Genomic DNA, 25,396 nt, shown 5'->3' on the forward strand with positions numbered 1-25,396 from the left:
GAAGTGGGAGCAGGTACCTGTCAAATTCAGGTACCCTCTCCCCCTCCCTCCCCAAAGGTCCGCAGTCTCTGGTCATTCCCTGCACTGTTTGCAGTCTCTGGTCATTCCCTGCACTGTCTACAGTCTCTGGTCATTCCCTGCACTGTCTACAGTCTCTGGTCATTCCCTGCACTGTCTGCAGTCTCTGGTCATCCCCTGCACTGTCTGCAGTCCCTGGTCATTCCCTGCATTGTCTGCAGTCTCTGGTCATTCCCTGCACTGTCTGCAGTCTCTGGTCATTCCCTGCACAGTCTGCAGTCTCTGGTCATTCCCTGCACAGTCTGCAGTCTCTGGTCATTCCCTGCACTGTCTGCAGTCTCTGGTCATCCCCTGCACTGTGTCCGCAGTCTCTGGTCATCTCCTGCACTGTGTCCGCAGTCTCTGGTCATCTCCTGTACTGTGTCCGCAGTCTCTGGTCATCTCCTGTATTGTGTCCGCAGTCTCTAGTCATCTTCTGTATTGTGTCCGCAGTCTCTGGTCATCCCCTATACTGTGTCTGCAGTCCATTGGTTCAGAATATTTTTTTTTCTTGTTTTACGCCTCTAAAACCTAGGTGCGTCTTATGGTCAGGTGCGTCTTATGGAGTGAAAAATACGGTAATTCTTTCTTGACACACTTAAAGCTTGTCTTAGCCCAAAACCCAAAACTGTGTCTATTATGGGGCACCAGTCCTTAGATGGCTGGCTGCATTAGTTTTGTTCTCTTTAATTTCACCTGGTAATCCTGTGAATGAGTTTCTGTACTAGAAATGCTTGCTCACTTTACTGTATCTATGCTGGTGTCATTAGGCTGCTCTCCTGATTTGAACTACAAATAAGCATTCTTCTTTTCATCTCCATTATTTGGGGAAGACAGGAAAATTTGAAGTTTACAGAAAACAGTTAAGAAGTAGGATAAGGTTGTTTGTGATTTCAGTTCAATGCACAGAAAGTTACAATGACACTGCATTTGAAAATGTTCTTAGTCTAAAAAAAAGAAATTTAATGCAGCCTACATTTTGGCATGCTGCAATATATTCAGTATATATATATATACACATACACAGTATACAGTTGTGTTCAAAATAATAGCAGTGTGTTGAAAAAAGTAAATAAAGCTCAAAATCCTTCTAATAGCTTTTATTTCCATACACACAAATGCATTGGGAACACTACACATTCTATTCCAAATCAAATCATGAAGAAAAATATATCAAATTTGTGTTGTTCCTCTAAAAAAATTGAAGAAAAGTAATATTAGACTGTTCAAAAAAATAGCAGTGTTTGTATTCTTCTTTACAAACTCAAACATTCACTATATAAACTGAAAAATGTTTGAGGTTTTTGCTTTCCTTTGAATCACTTAATTAATATTTAGTTGTATAAGCACTGTTTCTGAGAACTGCTGTACATCTGTGTTGCATGGAGTCAACCAACTTCTGGAACCTGTGAACAGATATTCCAGCCCAGGATGATTGGACTACATTCCACAGTTCTTCTCTATTTCTTGAGTTTGCCTCAGAAACTGCATTTTTGATGTCACCCCACAAGTTTTCTATTGGATTAAGATCCGGGGATTGGGCTGGCCACTCCATAACGTCAATCTTGTTGGTCTGGAACCAAGATGTTGCACATTTACTGGTGTGTTTGGGGTCGTTGTCTTGTTGGAACATCCATTTCAAGGGCATTTCCTCTTCAGCATAAGGCAGCATGACCTCTTCAAGTATTCTGATGTATTCAAACTGATCCATTATCCCTGGTATGTGATAAATAGGCCCAACACCGTAGTATAAGAAACATCCCCATATAATGCTGCTTGCGCAACCATGCTTCACTGTCTTCACAGTGTACTGTGGCTTGAATTCAGTGTTTGGGGGTCGTCTGACAAACTGTCTCCGGCCACCAGACCCAAAAAGAACAATGTTACTTTCATCAGTCCACAAAATGTTGCGCCATTTCTCTTTAGGCCAGTCAATGTGCTCTTTGGCAAATTGTAACCTCTTCAGCACATGTCTTTTTTTCAACAGTGGGACTTTGCGGGGGCTTCTTGCAGATAGCTTGGCTTCACATAGGCGTCTTCTAATTGTAACAGTACTCACAGGTAACTTTAGACCTTCTTTGAACTTCCTGGAGCTGATTGTTGGCTGAGTCCTTGCCATTTTGGCTATTCTTCTATCCATTCGAATGGTAGCTTTTCGCTTTCTTCCGCGTCTTTCAGGTTTTGGTTGCCATTTTAAAACATTTGCAATCATTTTAGCTGAGCAGACTATCATTTTCTGCACTTCTTTATATGTTTTACCCTCTCCAATCAACTTTTTAATCAAGGTACGCTGTTCTTCTGAACAGTGTCTGGAACGACCCATTTTCCTCAGAATTTCAGAGAGAAATGCACTGTAACCAGCATGTACAACATTTGCTGCCTTCCTTCCTTAATTAAGGGCAATAATGTCCACCTGTTTTTCAAAGAATGAATGACCTCACTAATAGAACTCCACACTGCTATTATTTTGAACATGCCCCTTTCAATTAGTGAATTGATTACACAGAATCAGCAGCATGCATGTCATGACTGTTGGGTCTGTTGGATTTCTATTACTCTACTACACCTGCTAGTAAATTATTTGCCATGTAGAAATCTCATTTCTACTAAAAACAGTGATTGATCAGGTTAGTGATGTCTGACTGCTATTATTTTGAACACAACTGTATGTATACACAGTATATATAAGAGCTTAGAGCTGTTATTGGTGTAATTAATTAGGAGATCAGAAGTTCAGACCCACTTCCTCTTGACTAAATTAATTTCTAGTCAATTGCCTTAATAACACTCCTAAGCTTTGATTTCTATCTATAGGCCCTGGAATTTGGACAAGGCACCAAGTTGCTCTCTTTGGACCAAAAGTTTCAGAAGCATTGTGCTGGCATCTGACCAGAGATGGGGTGGTTCCTTTTGCCTTCTTTGGGGGGACTGCCCTATTTGTTGTGTCCACTGGCCTTCTCCTTGAGTCTGATCTTCCAGAACAGACAATTCCCAAATTATTGGGATCTTCCTGTTAGTCAGTCTTTAAATTTGACTTCTGCTTGGACTGCATTTGGAGGCTACCAGATCTTCATCTTCAGAATGTTTTGAGATCTCCCTCTGCAACAGACCTACTCTCTACACTGAGCAGTGTTGAGTGAGTCATTCATGGCCACATTTTATGTTGCCTGTTGGATCTCCTCTTCTGATGAACTCCACTTTGAAAAGTGGAAGTTCTGCTGAATCTCCCTTATTGGAAGGAATGTCCTGTACTTCTCTGGAAGGTAAAGATGCTAGACACACTGTTATCCTGCTGCATATTTTCCCTAAGAGGGATAGTGTAAGTCTGAAGGCTTTTGTGGGACCTGGACACTGGACTACAGATGCTTTTCTGTGACCAAACGGTGGTCTTCTGAAGAAGTCACCTTAAATTAATTTCTCCCTCTTTGTAGTCTTATCAGGTGAATATTCATAGTACTAATACAAGAATTCCTATCCCTTACTCTTCAGTGGTTCTTTACAGAGATAAGTTGAATAATTCCCAGTTGAATCATATATTATATATCTGGGTAGACAGGTTTTGTAGTTTCCACACCACTAAAAATGTTTATGGGGGTTGGTTGGAAAGATTGCTTCTCATCCTTTAAACCCATTAGTCTTTTATGCCAGTTTGTGGTTTGATATATCCAGATCCCTGCCTACTTTTTTATATAAGTATTGTTGATCACCCCACCCTCTGCTTAATAAGGATTGTGGGTTAGCACTATTCACTTTCTCAGTTAAAGGGTTCTTTCACTTTTTTCTATTTTCATTTCATGCCCTGAAGCCTCTCACATTCATGCATATCTCCTGAAGAGATGAACTGTCTGTTAGGTAACATCCTGTCTTATCTTGGGTGTCGATTCCCCTGAACTCAAGGGTCAGGGATATTTAACTTAAGCCTACAGCTGTTGACTGATTGGTCTTTTCCTTGTACATGTTCTGTCTCTCCAAGCTTTCTGTCCGTGAAATCAATGGCTTGGCTATGCAAGGGTTAAGCATTTCCTGCAGTTATTTTTTTTAAATATTGGGCAGTTTCTTACACTACAATTTGGCCGCTAAAATATATTTTGTTGACCACTTTAATTGATGTTTTTTTTTCTACCATTCAGGTAGATGTTTTTTTTTCTACCATTCAGGTCCTCCATTTCTTTGCTGAGACCCATGGTTCCTTCTGTTAGCACTTTCTTCCCCTTTGTGATATCTGTTCTAGTCTGGAGCACCAGGTTGAACTTTGGTGCATTCCCCTTGGTCAAACCTATTGATTAAATCCTGTGTCCTTTAATGGATGATACAGTAAATAATATTTTTGTACTTACCACAAAATATTTTTCTTGAAGTTCATTGAGGTCCTGCCCATCTGTGTTATGGCTCTTCTGCATCTTGCTCACAAAATTGAGACATGACGGTTGAAAGAGGTGTTACATAGAACTGGCTCAACTATTTTTATTTGCCAGTGTCCCAGCCTCCTAAAGGTGGACAGTAAAATCCATTTGTTTAAGAATTAATACAATCCCTGTGTTCTCCAATGAACTCAAAGAAAAATATTTTGCAGTAAGTACAAAAAGTTTATTTTGCCCATCATTTAAAAACATTTAGGAAGCAAGATTCACCCATGAGAAAATGTGCCCATATATTGCCTACAGCAGTTTTTCAAATGGCAAAAGATTTTTACGGTACTATTCCTCATATTTAGCTCTCAGTGGACATAGAATGTTTCTGAGATCCACTGAAAATTCACCCAAAGTGGGCATGTGTGTTGTTCAAAGAGCTGTTTAGTTCAGAGATGTGGATTGTTTTTCCTAATGGAGAGCACTAAACCTGCATAGGTTATTTTTTTTACAATTTTAAATACATATTTATAAAAAGGAGGGCCCCCTCTCTTTCTAGAGCTAATCAGCCCCCATTAGCACCCATTGTATCCAGGAAAGGGGTGCCAGTAAGGGGGAGGTGCCTTGTATCACCTTTCATCCACAATAATCTTGTAAACAAAGGTTTTTGTAACAAAATCTTCAAAATTATCTTAAAAAATATTAATATTCCACTTCCTCAATCCAAGCAAATCACTACCACTAAAGTGTTAAAATAATTTCATATTGGAACACTCGCCAGATCCACTAACCATACAATAGGACAAAGGTCAGATCTTATTTGTTTGTGTCATACCTGGAATGTATGTCACTCCTACCTCTCTGAACTCACTGAAAAAAAGGGTTCAACTCCTCTGTGATTCTAATCACTGGTGTTTACAGATCACTGTACCCACAGCAGATAAGGGTTCTCAACCTCTATCCACCTCCTGGTGGCCACTACCATGCAGGATGTTACTTACTCAAATTATTAACTTAGCAGTATGTACAACCATATTATTTAGTAGTCATACTCTCCATCAACCAGATCATCTTTCACACTCTCTTTTGGATCACTTCTCTTATGAAGGCAGGCATAACCTTTCTTTTTACAAATCCAGAAATAATAGCATCAAACCAATTCCAGTTAAATCACAGTGGCCCTCCACAGGTTACAACATCCCTTTCAGCAGTTCATTAACAAGATAAAGTCTCTCTCTTCTACAAAAACTATGGATAGTTAAACCTCCAACTCAGGTGACTGAATTCCATTTCCTCCAGATAATTCTGTAAGTAATCCAGCTATTCTACTACTAAAGGATGCTTACCAAAAAAAAGTAATGTCACTGCATGTTCACACCAGAAACCGGCTTAGTCACTTCATACTGCTCTCAGCAATGGTGTATGAAAGGGTTTAAACAAGAAAATACTTCATAGTGCAACCCCTTTAAAAACAAATGTTTATTTAAAACTTAAGTATTGCTCTTACATTCAGATGAGTTAAAGAGAGCAATGGAAAAGTATATGGACTATTCGGCTGCTGTGTCAGACCGCCGACTCGTGCGTGGTGACATCACAGAAAGACTCCTTCCGTTGCATTTGGTGGGTGGATGAATTTTCTTTGCACTCTTTTATGCCTGTTAAATTCCAGTTCATTGGGGATTCGCTTTTCTTACGAGTGGAGTGACTCTATTATTCACTTTTTGGATTTGAGTATTTATCGGGACCAAAATCAATTTTTAACCAAAACACATTTTAAAACTACAGATCATAATGTATTCATCCCAATAGGGAGCTGTCATCATCCTGAATGGCTCAAGGGTATTCCGAAAGGTAAATTTTTATGTATTCGTCAGAATTGTTCCAGGAAGGAATTATTTTGTACAAGCTGAGATCCTTATAAACAGATTTTTAGAAAACAGTTACTCTTCAGGCGATTTGGATCAGGAGCTGGAGCTGATTTCCAAATTGGATAGGAACACCCTCTTGTCTACCATGGTGAGGGAACCCAATCCCAATAAACATGAATGGACCTTTCTGACTACCATTTCATCCCAACAATGAGAAAACATTGGAATATTCTTAATGAAGACAGTGTTTTGGGTACTTTGAGGAGCACCTTTTGAGCACATCAGCACTTTATTGGAAGATAAATTTGGCACGGAGCACTTTTCCTTCACATTGGATTTGGGGATCTATTTATGTGCCTATATATTCAATTGTAACGCATTGCACTTTATACGAAACATTATTATTTGGTGATATATGAATTTCAGTTTTTACAGTATTGTACTGTATATGAAATAATTACAGCATCATCTGAGGATATATGGATTTCAGTTTGCACATATTTTTTTATCACATTTACAGTGAACAGCACACTTTTTTAATGTGTTGAAATGCTGGGAGTTATACCATAAAATTATCATCGTATGGTATCCCACTTCGTTCTGACTTTACTTTTCTCACATCAATGCAGCCTATGATGACTATCCCATATACATTGGTTATGTATAAATGTGAAAACATAACTACAAATTGGTTCTACAAATAACTAAACTGACAAATACTAAATCCAGTTCTTGTACCATCAATGGTACGACTTGATCTTTATCCTCCTTACATGAGAATATGTCATACATCTTATGCCAAGACCTTCCTTATTGCTGCAAAAACTGTAATTATTAGTGGGAATCATGACAAGTTCACACACATATTCTACACACCTGAAAATGTGGAATACATTTTGTGGCCAGGCAGGCAGCAGCAAAGCATTTGCTTTTCAACACATGGGCCACCAGAAAGGTAAATACATTACCATGTGGTGACAGGGGCACTTTAAAGTGTATGTCAAGAAAAAAGTTTTTCATTATTGCTATTTTTTGATAGAATGGCAAAGGAGTTAGAACCATTGCAGCTTTTTTTCTGAGGTTCCATTTAACAGATCACCTCACTTATTGCCCTGGTAGCAATAGTTTCACCAGAGAAGAAGTGTGGGATAATCAACATCACAGACAGAAATACAAATTACTTTTTTTCTGTAGAGTAGGGGAAGGTTATAATTCCTGTTTGGTTTTTATTGCTGTCCATGTCATGTTGCAGATTTGTCCTCACTTCCTGTCAAATTTAACAATTGTCACACTGCCAGTAAGTGAGGGGAAATCTTTCGAATGGAGTCCTGGATAGCACTAAATATTCATTATGGTTTCTAATTATTCCCCATGCCTACCTTAAACTAAAGGAAAAATATTTGTCTGAACATTCTACTGTATCTTATCCCACTATCCTTTCCTATACTGTATAGTATATACTATTCCTATATAATATATATTCTTCTCCCCTGCACATACTACCTACTGCCATACCATCATAACTTCTATTGCTCACACTTTGCCTATTATCTGCAGTCCTCCTGTGCTCATACTATCTGCAACCATACTTTCCATACTCCTCCTCTGTAAATTCTAAACACCAGCCCAGGGGCGGACTAACAACTCATGGGGCCCCAGGTCAATAGGGGGTCATGGGGCCCCTGTGTCCTTGCCCAAACTCAAAAAAGCCTATGAAAAAGGTACCAGGGGCATCTCATGGGACCCCCTACTGACCCCGGGCCCTCGGGCAGTGCCCGAGTTTCCAAATGGTCAGTCCGCCCCTACACCAGCCTACCTTCTGCACCTCTTACCTGCATATCCTGCTCATTCTAATACCCTCTTCACTCTTGCCTTACACATTGTCAGCGATCCCGGTATGACCAGAGGTGTGGACTGACACAGGGAAACAGCAGGCTTCAGAAATGATTAAATAATAATAATATTTATTATGAGCTGCACAAAATAAACAAACACAGTGCAAAACAAAACAAACCTTAAACTAATAGGTACAGGTGCAGTCAGGGCTGGAGAGGTGGAGTGGTCATGCAGGCCGGGTCAGGAACAATCAGGCAGAAAGGTACAATGGGAGCAGGCAGAAGAATGGTCAGGAATAGCCGGGGTCAGTGCAGACAGAGTTCTATCAGAGTCAGAGTCAAGCAGGAGAGTCGAGCAGGCAGGAGACAGGATACAGGAAACAGGGCACATGGGAAACAAACACCAAGGCCCTGACTGCAGGTCTGGCCATTCCTTAAATACACCTCCTGCAATCAGCCTCAGGTGATGGCTGATTGCAGGAGTGAGCTTCTGGTTGCTGAGAGCACCCGCTGGCCAGCCCTGGTACTGCAGCCCACAAGGCAGGTGAGTCCCACCACCATTGGCGAGTCCATTCCTGACACACATGCTGCTTACTCTAACATTCTCTGCACTCCTCTACCTCACATACTGCCCACCATCATACCTCTACCATCATACTGTTTGTACTCCTCCCCTGCACATACTGTCTGCCATTGTACCTAAGAGGAAGCACATATTTCACCCTCTGCAAGCTTTCCATGCCCTTCAGCTTGGCCATTGTAAGAGAAGGTCCCCCAAGCAAAATGTTTATACCTAGATCTTGATATTTTAATCCTCAAATTAATTTAATTATTGTTTTTTGCCAGCTCCTCTGTGTTTTTCTGTACTACACAATGTATTAACAATATATTAGTATATAAAGAAGGATAAAGATGTGTCAATCAATACATATGTGAAGAGCTTACAATCTATGGTTTTATAAGGAAACATACAGAATGTGGAACAGCTTAAATATGTTAGTGTACAAAGTAATATAGAAGGCAGATGAACTTCCAATCTTTTTGAAGTTCTGCATTGAAGGTAGTTAAAGATAAACTCCAGGCAAATATAATATTGGAGCATTTGCTAGGTATCAACAAAGTTCCTCTAATCTTGTGTGTCACAGTCTTGGCTGCTGCTTCATTCCTGAAAACTGTTAGAATTTTTCATCCCTGGCAGTGATGTAAGCTCTTAACGTCAAATACATGGTTCCCAAATGTAAACTAATCATTAAACATTACATCGTTTCATAGCTTACTTCATCCTTCCACACTTTGTAACTCCTATGAGGCCTCTAAAGAAAGAGGTCTATCCACAGAATAGTGATAGTGGCAGGAAGTATTAAAAAAAGCATAATTCCCATTAGGGTTGTCATGGTTTTACACATGCACAGTAGCGTCCAGTCACAGAACATAGACATGCTGGGTGTGTGCAAAAGAGTTGTCAAATGTTGTGGGTCTATTACTGAGCATACATTACCCTGTTATGCTGCTGCATGGTGATCTCCTATAGATTGCACGCTGTCTTCACCATGGCCTTGCAGCAAACTGATGCTACTATGGCAGCATTCATGGAGGTCCTTAATACAGGAATTTGGAGCAATGTAAATTAATTAGCCAAAAACAAAAAGGCAAGTGCATAACAAACTGGAGGTATGGAGGTTACACAAAAGTGAATGAATTTAAAAAGGGGAGGGGGGCTAGAGTTATTGCCATCCGGTTTGAAAAAAAAAAAATACCATAGGATTAAATAGATTATTAAAATCAAAAAGTCAATCTGGTGCTTTTAACTCAGGTTTTCACTCTCCACAGGCAATCTTTGCTTTTCATTATTAAAAAAAAAGTTTTCAACATGTCACCTTTGGCAAATTGTATCTTTAAATGTGCACCGTGAAGTGACATGTCAAATGACTGAGCAATGAAGGAAATATTCACCCTTTTCTAAATAGGACAAATGTTACAGTAAACACATTTTCCAATGCAAGAACTGATGTATGTGACTATATTTTTAAACAAGCAAATGCTGGGTAAATATACATGTAAGTGAATGTATTTTTTACCAGGTAAATGTTAAGTGATCTGTACTCTATGAATAGGATGGATGCTGCCTTTTAAATTTTGGAGGATTTTTTTAGGTAAATGCACAGCATATGTTATGCTAAATCCCTAATAAATAGACTCTTAAGTCAAATGTAATTTATTTATGTGTAACTTCTGTGTATATTAATATGCTGTTCACAGTATAATCTCCACATTCTGAAAGGCCAGTTGCAGAATTAATATTTTTCACATCTAACAGGGTGGAATCTATGTGCTCACTCTCTTGGATACGTTTGCTGCAGGGACCTCAATTTTGTTTGCTGTTTTAATTGAGGCAGTCGGAGTATCATGGTATTATGGTATGTATAATATTTTGGCAGTTTTTTTTTGTTTTGCTTTGCATATGCATGCAACCACTTTCAATATATTATTATATTGTAGTGTTTCCAGTTTGCTATGTATTTTTCTGGATGCGGCACTGAGAGTAAATTAACTCTGTATATGCAGAATCAAATACACAGGATGCCAACCACTATGTTTAGTATATCCATTCTTTTTTTCCAAAATGTATTATTGTATTCTATTTTATACAGAAGATAAGAAAAAGTGTTGTGTGAGATGTTATTAAAATCTAGCAAATAGAATAATGTCATATTTCATATGTCATCAGCTATCTCTAAGACCGAAATCACATATATGCGAGGCCAGTTTCAGTGCGATTTGTAAAAAAAAGTCCTACGCGGTTTTGTTCAGCGATTCAGGTGCAATTCAGGTGCAACATTTTAAAGTGTATGTCTCTGGAAATTGCACCTGAGCTGCATATGTCTGAATCGGGGCTAACAGTTGCAAAACTAAAACCTTGAGAAGGGAGGTAGGGGAGGGAGAGAGAGAACATTCTAGGAAAATTAAGTTTGTTTGAGAAGGACGTTTCAAACAAAATGGAGCCTCTTGTGCTTTAATGAACAATACAATGATAAAAGCCTTTGTCATTTCCCAAATTTTTTTATTTAACACCATTCTTCTCCATGAGTCATTCAACCTACTGCTGATAGCTCCTGCTTTGGAGGCACAGGGAGGAAGTGTCCTGTTTAGCTCTCTGGTAACTTTCTTAGAACTATGTGTTCATTAGGGACAGGGCGCATCTGCTGATACAGCATGTAATTGCAGAGAAGCACAATCTGATAACAAAGTAAACAACAAAATTTGACAATGGCTCACTTTTTGCTGGTGCAACATATGCTTTTTCTAACTCCTTCTGAGCCATACAATCATAAGAAAAACTCACAGATTCTGCTTCATTTGTTGTATCTTCCTCATCAGTTATAGGAAGAAAAGTAGCCAGATTTAAAGTAACACATCACTTCATCATCAAATTCGATGTAGCAAAAAAGATGGTACTTGTGAAATCTACTGGCAGACACATGCCTGTTATTTACTCGATTCAGGATTTACTGTATGGTATGTGGCACGTACAGGGTCTGAGTACAAGATTATTTACTTTATCTAGCAGCAAAGTGCAGGCTGTTAAGGCTTGCATATAACTAGCTCTAGAAACCCAAATCCATCCCTCTTACACCAGGTATTTAGCCATGCATTCAGTTCTCTAAGCTCCCCTGTCTTTCCTGTATTATGTATGGCACAAGCAAAATTACAGACAATATTACCTTCCCTTCAACTAGCAGCCTAGTTCTTTAAATTAATACTTCAGGACCCTCCACCTTCCGTGTATTCTGTCATTGGTTCCAACATGGACCAAGACAGCTGAGTCATGCCCAGCCCCACCCAGTAATTTATCAACCAGGTCCACCACATGCCAAACCCTGGCACCAAGCAGACAGCAAGCCATTTGGTTGAGGTGATCCTGGCAACAAATTATTCTATTAGTCCTTCTGATTATAGAATCCCCTACTACCACCAACTGTCTAAGCCTTCCTGCACAACCCCTACTAGATTGGCTGCTCTTCAAGCTGTTAGGGATAGCAGTGGCATCTAGCGCTACCACCTCTGAGTTTACCAAATCCACATCTTCACCCAACTTAAAAAATGTGTTTGGGTGCTCAAACTCAGGGCCGGCCTTCCTTTTCTATGAGCCCCTACCAGTCCCTCTAATGACAGTAACCTGTCATCCTAACTGATAATCCTGACTTACCCCTTCACCCAGCACATCAACCCTGTTAACCACCTGCTCAGTGAACAGAAGACTCCTTTCAAGGTTGCCAGTTTTGCCCAGTGTTGCAATTTGCTCTTCCAAATCTCTAATGTGATCTTCCAGAGAAGCAACCTGCCAACATCTGTCACAGCGGTATTCATCCTGGAGTTGTTGCTCCATTATTGTATACACTGGGGTAGATTTACTAAAACGGGTATACTCAGAATATGTTGCAGCTGTGCATGATAGCCAATTAGCTTTTAATAGTAGCTTGTTTAATTAGGCTTTGGCAATAATACCTGGAAGATGATTGGTTGCTATGCAGAGTTGCACCAGATTTTGCACTGTCCAATTTTAGTAAATAAACCCAACCCCATTTTGTATACACTGTGCACTGTGCAAAACCTTCCACCTTTCTAGCACTCAATATCCTAGTTACAATATTAATATTACTTACAGAAAATTTCAGATGTTACTTATAGGTTAGAAGACTCCTGTTTAATCTCCTGTTTTTAACTCACCACTTTCAAAATTTCCCACTTTGTCAAAGTTGCAGTAAGCAAAATGTGTAGAACTCATGTTTTTTTTAATTTGTTACCCAATGGAATTCACATTGTTTAATATGTGCTTGAACGTTCCCACGTGTCCTTTGTGTTCTTTGTTAAGAACAATTGATTCAAGTGTGTATCATATAGTAAGGAGTTGAACTTCGTGACGTTAAATTATTTGAAATTTAGAGTTATTGTCGGCATCTGCCCAGATGTCTGACCGGTAGCTAGCTCAGTCCCTCAGCATGCTGCCAACAGCCTGAGCCATCCACTCCCGCCTCCTGCACAGCCCAGTCCTTCAATGAAGGGCAAAGCAAAGTGGAGTGACTGACAATCACTGCTCAGTGCTCAGAGTGGAACCGAGAACTGACCAATCAGTGGTGTAGACCCAATGGGGGACAGATGTAGCAGGTGAGTATGTACTGTATGTTTATTTTGTTGAAATCTCGCACTTCTCTTTTAAGGTAAAAAACAACCCCATACCTTATTTTAGCCCCCCCTGCCTCTAAACACATCCCTGAGTCCTCTATTAATCCAGAACTGTGCCTGGCTACTGCTCTTCTTTCTTCATTTTCTGCTCACACAGGAAACTCTGAGAGCAGCAGGAGCTATAGGCAGTACCTCTTTTCACTACTCTCCTCTATTAAGTATAATTTACTACATGCCTACAGGTGCACTTTAAAAATAAATCTTCATGGGAGAAGTATGGTGTCTGGCATTGTTGATTACCTTCCAAATGCTTACTGTATATATGCATACAGTATATGGCTTTCTTTTGGTGATATTTAATTATATAAGCATTTTATTTGTTTACTATAAAAAGGTAAACATTTAGAACAAAAACTTTCTCTTACTTTTTATAGCACTTTAAATAAAGTTGAATAGTAAAAAAAAAAAGCCAAACAAAACATAAAAGTTTATATTATGTAGTCTGTGTGAAAGTTATAGAGTGTATAGCTATGGTATACTGTGTGTATGTGTGTGTATATATATATATATATATATATATATATATATATATATATTAGTTATTATTTGTTGTTTATTATTGAATTTATCAACTCTGATATTCTGGCTGGCTATTGCATTTCTTGAGGCCATAAAATGGTAGGAAAGTACAAATTACCCAAAACTACCCTTTTTGAAAAGAAGACACCCTAAGATATTTAGAAAGATGCATGTTGAGTATATTGAATTTCTAATGTTTGCCACAATTTTTTTTGAAAATTAAGGATGTAAATAACCGTCACATAATTGAGGATGCACTTTGTAAGGGAATTTTGCTCAGAGCCTAGTGAATGTGGTAAAGTTCTGCTGATGTTCTTCATCCGTCTTGTGCAAGCTAACATGCTGCATTTTTATTTTCCTTGTATGTGATTGGATATTCTTTGCAATGTGAAATTATACCATATTTGTTAAGGTATGGGCAAAATTCACTTGCTATTTGCAACTTCCCTTGCAAAGTGAACAGACTATTTTCTTTTAGTAAACAAACCCCACTGTGTGCATCCTGGGTTAAGGATTAGGCCAGCATTTGTAAATACTTCAGTATCGTCTGCATTCTGATTCTGTCTTTAATTTTGTCTGCATTAAATTAATAGCATTTGAGGTATTTTAAGGAATAGAAACAAACTCTATACAGACATTTGTCTGCAATGAAGGTATCATAAGTATGTTTATGAAAGATTCTTCTATTCAGACCTACTTGCTATCATTAAATGAGGATATAAGTGAGAACATTGATGGTGGAAGTCCAGTAGAACTAGTTTTTCTAGATTTTGCTAATGCATTTGATACCGTATCTAATAAACATATATTCTATAAAATAAGGTCTGTTGGAGTTGATAGAATTTTATGTTCATGGATAGGAAACTGGTTAAATGAACCAAAGAATTCCAGAAAGTATTAGTAAATGACTCATTTTTTGCATGGTCTAAAGTTGTGAGTGGTGTGCTTTAGTGTTCTGTCTTGGGCCCAATGTTGTTCAGTTTGTTTGTTTATAATAAAGGGTTGGAATTAAGAGATTGATTTCAATGTTTGATGCTAATCCCAAATTATGCAAGGAAATAACTTCAGCATAGAATGTAGCATCATTATCTTGGTAATATAGGGGGTTGGCTATTTACCTGCAGATGAGGTTTAATAGCGAAAAATGCAAAGTTATGCACTTGAGTGCCAAAAAATACACATTAGGAGGGGCTTTCAAACAGAATCAGTGATGGAAAAGGATCTGGGGGTGCTAGCAGATCACTGACTTAGTAATGGCATGTAATGCCAAGTCACAGCTAGCAAAGCTAACAAAATACTGTCATACATTAAAAAGGGTATACCTTCAAGAGATAAATCAATAAAGTAGAACTATAGGCAGATTTTTTTGGATAGAGCAAGGGAGGGTTATAACCCCTGTCAGATTTTTTTTCCACCATCTGTGTGTGGAAATTTCCTTTCACTTCCTGTTCCATAGCCAAACAGGAAGTGAGAGGAAACTTATGCAGAACTAGTGTACCCATCAGAAGATTTCCACTATTACCAGGGACAACCCAAAATTTAGGATTTTCTTCATTTTCAATGATAATGGTAAACAGGACAGAGATGGTGAATCTAATTAATGGGGGCATAGAAAGTGTTGAAAACTGATAGACATTGTAATCCTTCCCTATTCTATCCAAAACAAAAAAAAAAGTTTTGCCTTTATTTATGGTCTGACATCACTTCTGGTCACATCATTTCCGCTCCCTCACTTCCTGTTTACGCCCATCCACATCCTGACATGTTTCCTGTTTACTGACTTCTTCCAAGAGAACATAATAGAATATAATAAATAATAGAACTCTATGGGAACCTGCACCAAACCCCCAGATGAACTGCGCTACACCTGCAGTGTAGTTAAATGAGCCTAAGTCAAAAGTTTTTAATAAACTTAAGCAATCTTTGAAAAAATGTTTTGTTTGTTTGCCTTTAATAATTTTGTACCTACCTCATGCTATAGCTAGGGAATGCTCTATGTAGTTAGTCCCATCCTTCTTCTTTATGCTTAAGACTCCAATCACCACATGTTCTGTATTCTGCTGGAGCTAGACACACTATGATTTTTTTTTACCCGAAGTTCATTTGTGAAAATCTGCACATGTTTTGGATTAAAGCTGTTTATGATCTGCAAGATGTCTTTTGGATTGAGTCACTGTGTGCCAAGCTACTGAGACTGTTAAAGTGTTACTAAACCCAAGACCCTGCATTCCCTATATCTGGTCTCCCACAGTACACAGAACATGGAAATTAAATTATTTTAGTAAATATAAACTGCTACCTTTTCTCTTCAGCAGTATATAGCAGTCTTGTGATTTCTGTGTTCAGCAAAGCACTCGTTACAGCTTGTAGGAGGAGTTTTCATTGTGTTCTGGGAGGATGCATAACCCCTGACCTCTGTCTGGACAGTGCTGATTGGCCCTGTGCTGATCACATGCACCCTCCCAAGAAAAAAAACAACCTCTCTAGCAATACACCAAACTGAGCATGTGCACAGTGACTCCACACGATATGTCTTATCAAGAGATAAGAGGGGGACACTGGAAGAAGGGGAGGATCAGAGAAGTTGGGATCAAACAGCGTTTTTACACAATGCAGAGGATTAACCCACTAGATTCCACAGCGAGTATAACAAGCATGCTTTACGGCATATACAGACTGATTTTACTGTTGTGGGTTTAGTAACATTTTAAGCTATCTCACCACAACTGGATCAGTTATACAGATCACACTTGTAGTACTTTGGACTGTGGAAGCAGACTAGAAAAAAACAAACCTTTTAGCTGCAGAAAAAAAAAATCTATAGCACATGTATATATTGTGAAATGTGATATGGACTTTGGGTATACAGCAACTTAGAACAGTGCATACAGTGTCATACAAGCTTGTACATGCCTGCAAGCTACTCACAGCATCCTACAACCTACAAGAGAGCAATAATCCAATATTTTCTAATGGACTGTTACACAAGTCAGTTTTGCATCATACATGTATTTCAGTGGAAGCGCCTGCATTATCACATGCCATTCTGATTGCTGCATTTAATACCTTCTCAAACAAGTGAGAAAGAACCTCCAGACACAGTTAAGCAGCTGTCTCAAAGACAGGCAATTAACTCTTTTATTGGCAGCGCTACATCTGGGCAAAACATTACATTTTCTGTGGAATCTAAAACACAAAGAACTTGAATCCTTTCCAGATAAAGAACTAAGGAATCAAAGCAGAGCATTCCATGAACTTGGAGGGGGGAAAGGGAAGTAACAGACAGACCCAATAGAGGCAAATAATGTATCAGTGCAAAAAAAAATGTATCTACTGTACAAGTATATACATAGGTTTTAGGTAGAGCCCAACCAAGTGCAACCTTTATGTGCACCCCTTGCCAAATGTGAAAGTAATTGGTGGGGTGGAACAAACACATACCTAACTACACCTTAAGCTATCTAACAAACTTCAGACAGTATCAGCAATGTACAGTTTATTACAGTACAGTGCCTCAGCAAAGGCAAAGTTCTTTTCAGTCCTGCAAGTAAAGAGAAAATGAACACATATTTACACATTTTTCATTCTACTCTACAAGCTAGGTGTGAAAGCATCCTCTCACTAAGAGGCGACCCTCCCAGTAAAAAAAAGGACAATTGTGAAATCTGCTTTAACATGCCTGTAGTAGACAGATCCAATAATGCCCCCCTAAGGGCAACTCTTGACACATCGTCTTTCAGAGCTCTGAAAGAAAACAGAGGTAGACATCCTGACTAATTTGGCTATCTAAGCATGTCATGAAAAATAGACTCATCAAACTTTAAGTCCTTTTTTTTTCAAAACTGAGGCCAAAGCTCTGCTAACCAAAATTTATGGCCCTTTGGTTAGCTTTCCCATCACTCATAGCAACACCACTCTCTGCAGTGTCAGGAACAACTGCCCTTGAAGAGGCAGTAAGGACTCAGCAAGGGATCCTTCCCCCATTGGGTGGAACAACGTCACAGCAAAAAATATATAACCATACCCAGAAAATAGGCCACAAGCTACTGGATGGTAGATGTATGTATTAAGGCAAGGCACTGACTCATACGATGGATGCAAACAGGGTTAAATGGTATTAAACCCTAAAGCAAACATTTATTATATTGCAGCTTACCAATTCTTAGATGTGATTGCTGCATTCATTTTTTTTCTTCTATTTTCACCTGGTGATCCAGCCAGCAAGGCTGTTGTTTCTCAAAAGCACACGCTCTCTAGTGGGATATATCAGTTACAAAGATGAGACAAACCATTTAACACTAGCAGAGGTGCCTAAAAAGATCAGCTTTATTTATTTATGGAAAACCTTTATTGCAAAAGTTAAAAACTGTTTCCTCTGGCTGATTATAAAGTCCGAGCTGGAATTTGGCTTCAATTTCTTAGTTTATTTAAATCTGCCAGTACATTTAACAGTACCTTGCATTTAGACTGACTGTTCTGCTGTCTGCTGTGCCTCTTGTACTCATTCATCCAGAGTGTTCTCTCACTAATGCCAGTTAAAAACAGATGGAAAAAAGCTAAAGAAAAGAAAACTTATGCAGCCACCACATCTAATGATTGTTAAGCTGCAATATGATAAATGTTTGGCTTTAATACCTTTTTAAGAGTATTGGATCAAATAGGAAAATAAAGTTCCTTGTGCGCACACTACGCATACTACCCCATACTACTCCAATTGTGGGTGGGCATATGCATTCCTGACAAAGGGGTACCCATGGAGATGTACCTAGTGCTTAATTTTCAGCATTAACCAGCTATCATAGGAGCCTGTCTGTAAGGTGGTGCCCGTGAAGCTGTCCATTTAAGAATGTTAATGGAATGGTTGATGGGCTACTAAGTAAGGAGCAGTCTCTCACGGGGGCATGGCCAGCTTTGCATGCAGTAGGAAGTGTGCTCAGTGAGCTCTGCTCTGCATCCTGTTAATTATCCTGTTTGGCACCTCGTTCTCTGGTTACAATGGCATCTCGAGTCCCAAGGGTGTGCTCTGACCCCCCTGCTGTCACTTGGTGCTCCGATTATCCTGATCTGAGATGGTTAAAAGGGGGAAAGAAACTCAGCCCTTGCCTGAGTCGGCTGAGCAAGATGGCAGTAACCCAATCTGTGCATCCAAGGAGAAGCAGAGGGAGGCTGCTCAAAAGTTCTTTGCCAGGCCGCTCAGCAATTATACTTCCCAGAAACTACTTTTGGACTCTGCTACTGATCCGGACTTAGACTGTACAGGCTGTACACAGATCCCTCTTGCACTGGCAGACCAAAAGATCCCATCCCGCAGTCCGCAGTGAGTATCCCTCCATCCCGGTCTCATGGGACACAGACTGCTGTTTCCATTGTAGATCATCCTGAACTCACCCTTAGAGAGATTCTCTTTGCAGTCACTACATGCACCTCATCTGTAGCAGTTCTTACCAGGGAGGTGAAGGGGGTGAGGATGTAATTGACACTGGTGCGTCAAGATATGCAGAAAATGTGGGATCGCACTGCAGCCTTGGATGGCAGAGTGAGTACCCTGGAAGATGATTGGCAATCATTACAGTTGATCGCTTCTACTAATGCCTCTAGATTGGAAGATTTGGAAAATCAGTTACGCCGCAACAATGCATGCGCAGTGGGCTCCTCTGGTCGGCGCTCCTCCTCGACCCTTTTTGTTCAGACTCCTCAATTATCGGGACAAAGATACTATTCTCTCCAGGGCCAGAAGCAAGGGTAAACTTGCAAAATTCCTTGATGTCCAGAAACGTCTTCGGGCATTGGGCCTTCAATATGCCATGCTATATCTGGCTAAGCTTTGCGTGCTTGCGTTTTTGATAATCCTAATGCAGCCTTGCAGTAGTTGGATGGAGTGGAACATAGCCTGGGAAACTCCCCTTGAACCTGACCTTGGGGACCTGGTTGATCCTTAGTGCCTTAAACTCAGCTTAGCAGAACAGCGGGGTATTGCTCTCACATTTCCTTCCCTTTTTGTATCGGATTTATTTTCCCGCTTAAGTTGGGGCTCCTCCCCTCTTGGGCTTTCCTTACATTTACCTGCTGAGTGCTTGTCCACGAGACATTGTGTAAACCCCAACTTGCTTTTGGTTCTGAGGGGATCTTTTGGCCTCCTGCCAGCGTCTTCAGTTAATATTTTTATGGCTCTGTTGGCCTACATGTCGGTAATAATTTCAGTATTCCCCCTTGTTTTGTTTATGGTTCACCTGGGATGTCTGTGTTTAGTGGAGTGCATGTTGCTGGGTTTATCTTCCCTGCTTCCTGCGGCTGTCCTCCTGGTCACCATGACCCATGTGATCTGGACCCCTCCTACTGCCTACCCGCTCATTGCTCCCCTCAGGGTACGCTATATCTGTCCATGATTGAGTTGTCCTTCCCATTTTATACATACTGTTTGTATTATGTTTGTCTACCATAAAGAATTGATGTTTTTATTATGGAATGTAAGGGGCCTGGGAGATAAAACTAAATGGGGTGCTGTCTTCCATGTACTTAAACATTTAAAACCGTCTGTAGTATGTTTGCAGGAAACCCATTTGAAATCTGACACTGTCGGTACCCTCCACTCTCGTTTATTTTTCATAATATATCATTCTTTCCACTCCACATTTTCTAGAGGTGTGTGTATCCTCACCTCTAACTCTATTCAATTTGTTCATGTGCAGGAGCGGATTTATGTGGAGGGCAGGTATATATTCCTACTGTGTACTTTGATTGGGTTTCGCTGCCTAGTGGCTGCAGTATATATCCCTCCGCCCTACTCTTCAGAGGTCATTAAACCCCTAGCTCAATTTATGGCCAATCATCATGATGCTCCCCTATTGGCGTTGGGTGATTATAACAATTGCTTACTCCCTAGCTTGGATAGATTGCCTTTGGGCGGTAGGGGCAGACAATTATCCTATAGCCTATTCCATTTGCTAATTTATTGGTGGAATTAGGCCTCCGCGATGTGTGGCGGATAAAGTATCCAACAGCAAAATGTCATTCATGTTTTTCTGCTACTCATGATGGGCTTTCATGCATAGATTTGGGCCTTGGGAACATGACTATCCTGCCATATGTGTTTGATGCTGTGTATGAACCCAGGGCTCTATCTGACCATGCCCCTTTCTGGGTCAAGCTACAGGTGTGTTATACCCATTCTCGTCCACTGTGGAAGGTGAAACCATTTTGGTTGACACTGTTTCCGTAGTCCGATTTGATTCTGGGTTAGTTGTCAGACTTTCTGCAGCGGAATGAAGTCTTGTCCCCTCTAGGAATGGTTTGGGATGTGATGAAGGTCTTCTTGTGGGGCTTGATTATCCTGGAGATTTCAGCGGTTAAGCCTAGATTCAGGAAGTGGGAAGAAAAGGTAGGGTTAGTTGTTCAACAGCAGGAGGTTCAGATGATCCAAGACCCAAGCCCCTGTAACAGCACCTCCTGGAAAGAGGCCCAAGCCCTTTATGAATCAGTGCTTACTCAAGTGGCAGATAAGCGATATTTTTTGCAACAAAAATATTTTGAGGAAGGAGAAAGTACAGGGCACCTTCTTGCTGTTGTGGCGAAGTCACAACAAGGGTGTCCACTGTAGACAAGATTGAGGATGCTGATGGAGTGATCTGCATGAGTCATGCAGAAATCCTGAGAGTTTTTCATCACTTTTATGATGATATGTATGCTTCTAAAACTATAACTACCCATTCTGAGGTTTTGCAGTTTCTAGACACCTGCTCTTTTCCTGTTTTATCAGAAACTGACCAAAGAGAACTGGAGATGCCAATTACTGTTGAGGAGTTATCTGAAACTTTGTCAGGCACCCCCAGTAATAAATCTCTGAGTGCGCTGCGGCGAGACCCACGGTCCCTGGCATTGCCTCCCCCCCCCCATGGCCATGCCCAACTGACCCCTTTTCAGTGGCTGGTTCCGAAAAAATTCCTGAACAAGTCTTGGGGCATGAACGTTTTGGACCGGTTCCCACGAATCTTCCTCTGAACCATAACCCTTCCATTTAACAAGGAACTGAGTTTGGCCTCTCCTTTTCCTACAATCTAGGATTGCCTCTACTTCAAACTCCTCCTCTCCGTCGATGTTTATAGCCTCTGGAGGTTTAGACCTACATTCTGGAAAGGGGTCTGGTGTCGCCGTTTTTAATAGAGACACGTGAAAGACCGGATGGATTTTAAGAGATTCAGGGAGTGTGAGTTTGTAAGCAACTTCATTGACCTTGCGTCCCACCCGGAAAGGACCTACGAACTTAAGTGCCAGTTTCCTCGATGGACAGGACATTTTTAAATTCGTCGTGGCTAGACCTGGTCCCCTGGGTGCAAGCTTAAATCCCTTCTTCTCTTCCTATCAAAAGCCCTTTTATTGTCATCCTGGGCCTTTGCCATTGCTTCTTGCAACACCTTGCTATTAGAGGAAAAAAAATTTAACATATCCTGCGTAGCAGGAACCGTGACCTCTGGAATCAGGTCTGGCAAGAATATGGGGTGGAACCCATAATTCGCAAAATTATTTGCGGGGATAGCTTCATAGCAGAATGACTTGCATTGTTATATGCGAACTCCGCCAGTGGCAGGTACTGAGGTACTGCTCCAGGGTTTGATTTGTCCGTTCAGTCTGGCCATTGGTTTGTGGGTGATAAGCTGATGAAAACGACAGCTTAATTCCTAGGGTTTCACATAGGGCCTTCCAGAATCTAGACATGAACTGAACCCCCCTGTCTGACACAATATCCTTGGGGATCCCGTGGAGTCTTACCACTTCCTAAATAAAAACCCGCGCTTCTTGGACAAGTGATCTACAATCACAAAGATTGCTGTGTGGTCCTGAGAGGGTGGAAGTTCCACAATAAAATCAATAGAGATCATTCTCCAATCAATAGAGATCATTTAGGTATTGGCAAAGGATGTAGTAGACCCCAGGCCTTGTTCCTAGTAGGCTTGTTCCTTTGGCAAATGGCACAGGTTCTAACATATACCTCACAATTCTTGACCATATTTGGCCACCAGAATGCACGTTGTAATAATTCTAGAGTCTTACGTACTCCAAAATGCCCTGCTAACGGGTTATCGTGGCAATAGCCCAGTACCAAGGTACGGGCCTCCTCGAGTACCACAATCTGACCTTCCTTCCAAAAAAGCCCCTCCCTATTCAGTAAGGACACACCGGGAGGACTTGGCATTCCTACGGATGCGGTTTGCAGTTTGGAATGGAGCTCGGTTTGGAGGACTAGGAAATTCCCCGAGGACAGGATAGTATCAGGTTTGGGGATCTCTTCAGGGTCCTCAAACATGCGGGAGAGCACATAGGGCTTTGTATGTTTTGACCCTGGCCTATAGGTGATGTGGAATGTAAATCTCGAAAAGAAAAGTGCCCACCTGGCCTGATGTGGTCTTAAGCGCTTCGCCGTTCTCAAATATTCTAAGTTCTTGTGGTCCATGAAGATTAATATTGGGTGTATAGCCCCCTCTAGCAGGTACCTCCACTCCTCTAGCGCCACTTTGATCGCCAGGAGCTCCCGATCCCCGATATCATGGTTCCTTTCCACAGTGGTCAACTTCCTAGAAAAGAAGGCCACTGGGTGCATGAGCTCCTTAATGCCCTTCGTTTGAGACAGGACCGCCCCTACTGTGTTCTCGGATGCATCTGCCTCCAGGATGTAAGGTAAGGAAGGATCCGGGTGGCTCAGGATAGGAGCTGCGGTGAACAATTTCTTTAATTCTTCAAATGCTACATGCGCTTTAGGTGTCCACTGGAAGCGGACCCCCTGCCTAGTCAGCTGGGTGATGGGGGATACCAGACTTGAAAAGTTCTTTATGAATTTTCTATAAAAATTGGTGAAGCCAATGAACCGCTGAACAGCCTTTTTATCAGTGGGCACTGGCCAATCCAAGATAGTCGAGATTTTCTGGGGATCCATGGCCACTCCTGTGGTGGAGATGGTCAGTCCTAAAAAAGAAATGCTACGCATTTCAAAACAGCACTTGTCTGCCTTGGCATACAGGCCGTGTTGGCGAAGTTGTTCCAACACGCACCTCACGTGACCTCTATGGACCTCCAAGGACGGGGAGAAGATCAGGATGTCGTCTAAGTAGACGACGATGAAGATATCCAGATGGTCCCTGAACACATCATTTATGAAATTTTGGAAAGTGGCGGGTGCATTACATAGGCCGAAGGGCATGACCAGGTAGTCGAAATGCCCGAATCTGGTACGGAATGCTGTCTTCCATTGGTCTCCCTCTCTGATACGGACTAGATTATAAGCACCTCTCAAATCCAGTTTGGTAAAGACAGAAGCTGACTTTAATCTCTAAACCAGTTCGGGGACCAAAGGAAGAGGGTAACGATTTTTTTTTTTTTGTTTACAAACGATTTTATTGAGTATAAGTAGACAATAGAATAACAGCACATTTTCAAATATTAACAGCAAAAACAAGGCACTTTGGAAAAGTACAATTCAGAAAAAGATATCATAATAATGAAGAGAAGAAACAGAAGAAAAGTAGATTGCAAGTACATGAAATACGTTAATGATAAGAGAAATTGAATAATACGTCTGTCAACAGCATCTGTCAGTCATTGTTCACTGAAAACGTTATCAATCATGCAATAAATGTCTATAATCCCTCCATGACTCCCATTTTTTATCAAATAAGTGCATCTTATCCAGCAAAGTATAATGAATGCGTTCCATGAGCATTACAGCATCAATTCTGTGTAGGATGGAGGCCAAAGGTACAGCATTGGATCTCCAGTGTAAGGCAATAGACCATAAAGTGGCAATACAAATAGTATGTATCAATCTCATAATGGCATCAGGGACCCCTGGGATATGAGCCCCCAATAGGCAAGTCTGAATAGATAAGCATACTGGGGTACCCGCCAGTGAGGTGGCCACCTCGGATATCCTGCGCCAAATCAAAGATATGGACGGGCAATCCCAAAATATATGCACCAAAGTGCCTGTAAAACCACAGCCTCAAAAACATAGAGGGGACGTTTGTGGGTACAATCTATGTAGTCTTGATGGGGTATAATACCATCTAGTTAAAACCTTAAGGGCCGTTTCACGAACCGAAAGAGATCGAGAGCTTTTACAGATATTGTCTACCATGGAATCCCAATCCTCATCCGAAAAAGTGGTACCACTATCCTCCTCCCACCTCTGTCGGTACAACGGAGGCGTATGAAAAAGACAATGTAAAGATTGGTGATAAAAATTGGATATAAGACCCCTACCCCTGGGAGAGTCACGGCTGGTACGTTCAAAAAAGGAAACCGGAGAAGACGGTGTAAGGCCAGAATGTGATTCAAAAAAGTGTCTAATCTGTCGGTAACGATGGTACTCGCGAAGGGGAATATCAAAAAGCGCGCGTAGCATATCAAAGGTAATGTAAGATCCTCCTCTTTGAAAATCAGATAATCTGATAAGAGATTGATCATACCACCAACGAAACAGTTGAGGGGAAGAAAAAGCTGGTGTAAACGTTGGATCACCAAAAAATGAAATACC

At 40.7% G+C, this 25,396-nt stretch overlaps 1 protein-coding gene across 1 annotated transcript in view; it reads left to right on the top strand.

Annotated features, from left to right (window-relative positions):
* Positions 1-25,396, top strand: part of SLC6A2 (solute carrier family 6 member 2) — a 769,042-nt gene that overhangs the window by 452,886 nt on the left and 290,760 nt on the right. Inside the window, exon 11 of the mRNA XM_089692558.1 lies at positions 10,427-10,526. Coding sequence (XP_089548684.1) covers positions 10,427-10,526 — 100 coding nt within the window. The remainder of the gene's footprint in view (positions 1-10,426; positions 10,527-25,396) is intronic.

This window comes from Staurois parvus, unplaced genomic scaffold (genome assembly GCF_062004578.1).
Source record: "Staurois parvus isolate SC_StPar_1 unplaced genomic scaffold, SC_StPar_1.0 ptg000594l, whole genome shotgun sequence".
Lineage (NCBI taxonomy): Eukaryota > Metazoa > Chordata > Amphibia > Anura > Ranidae > Staurois > Staurois parvus.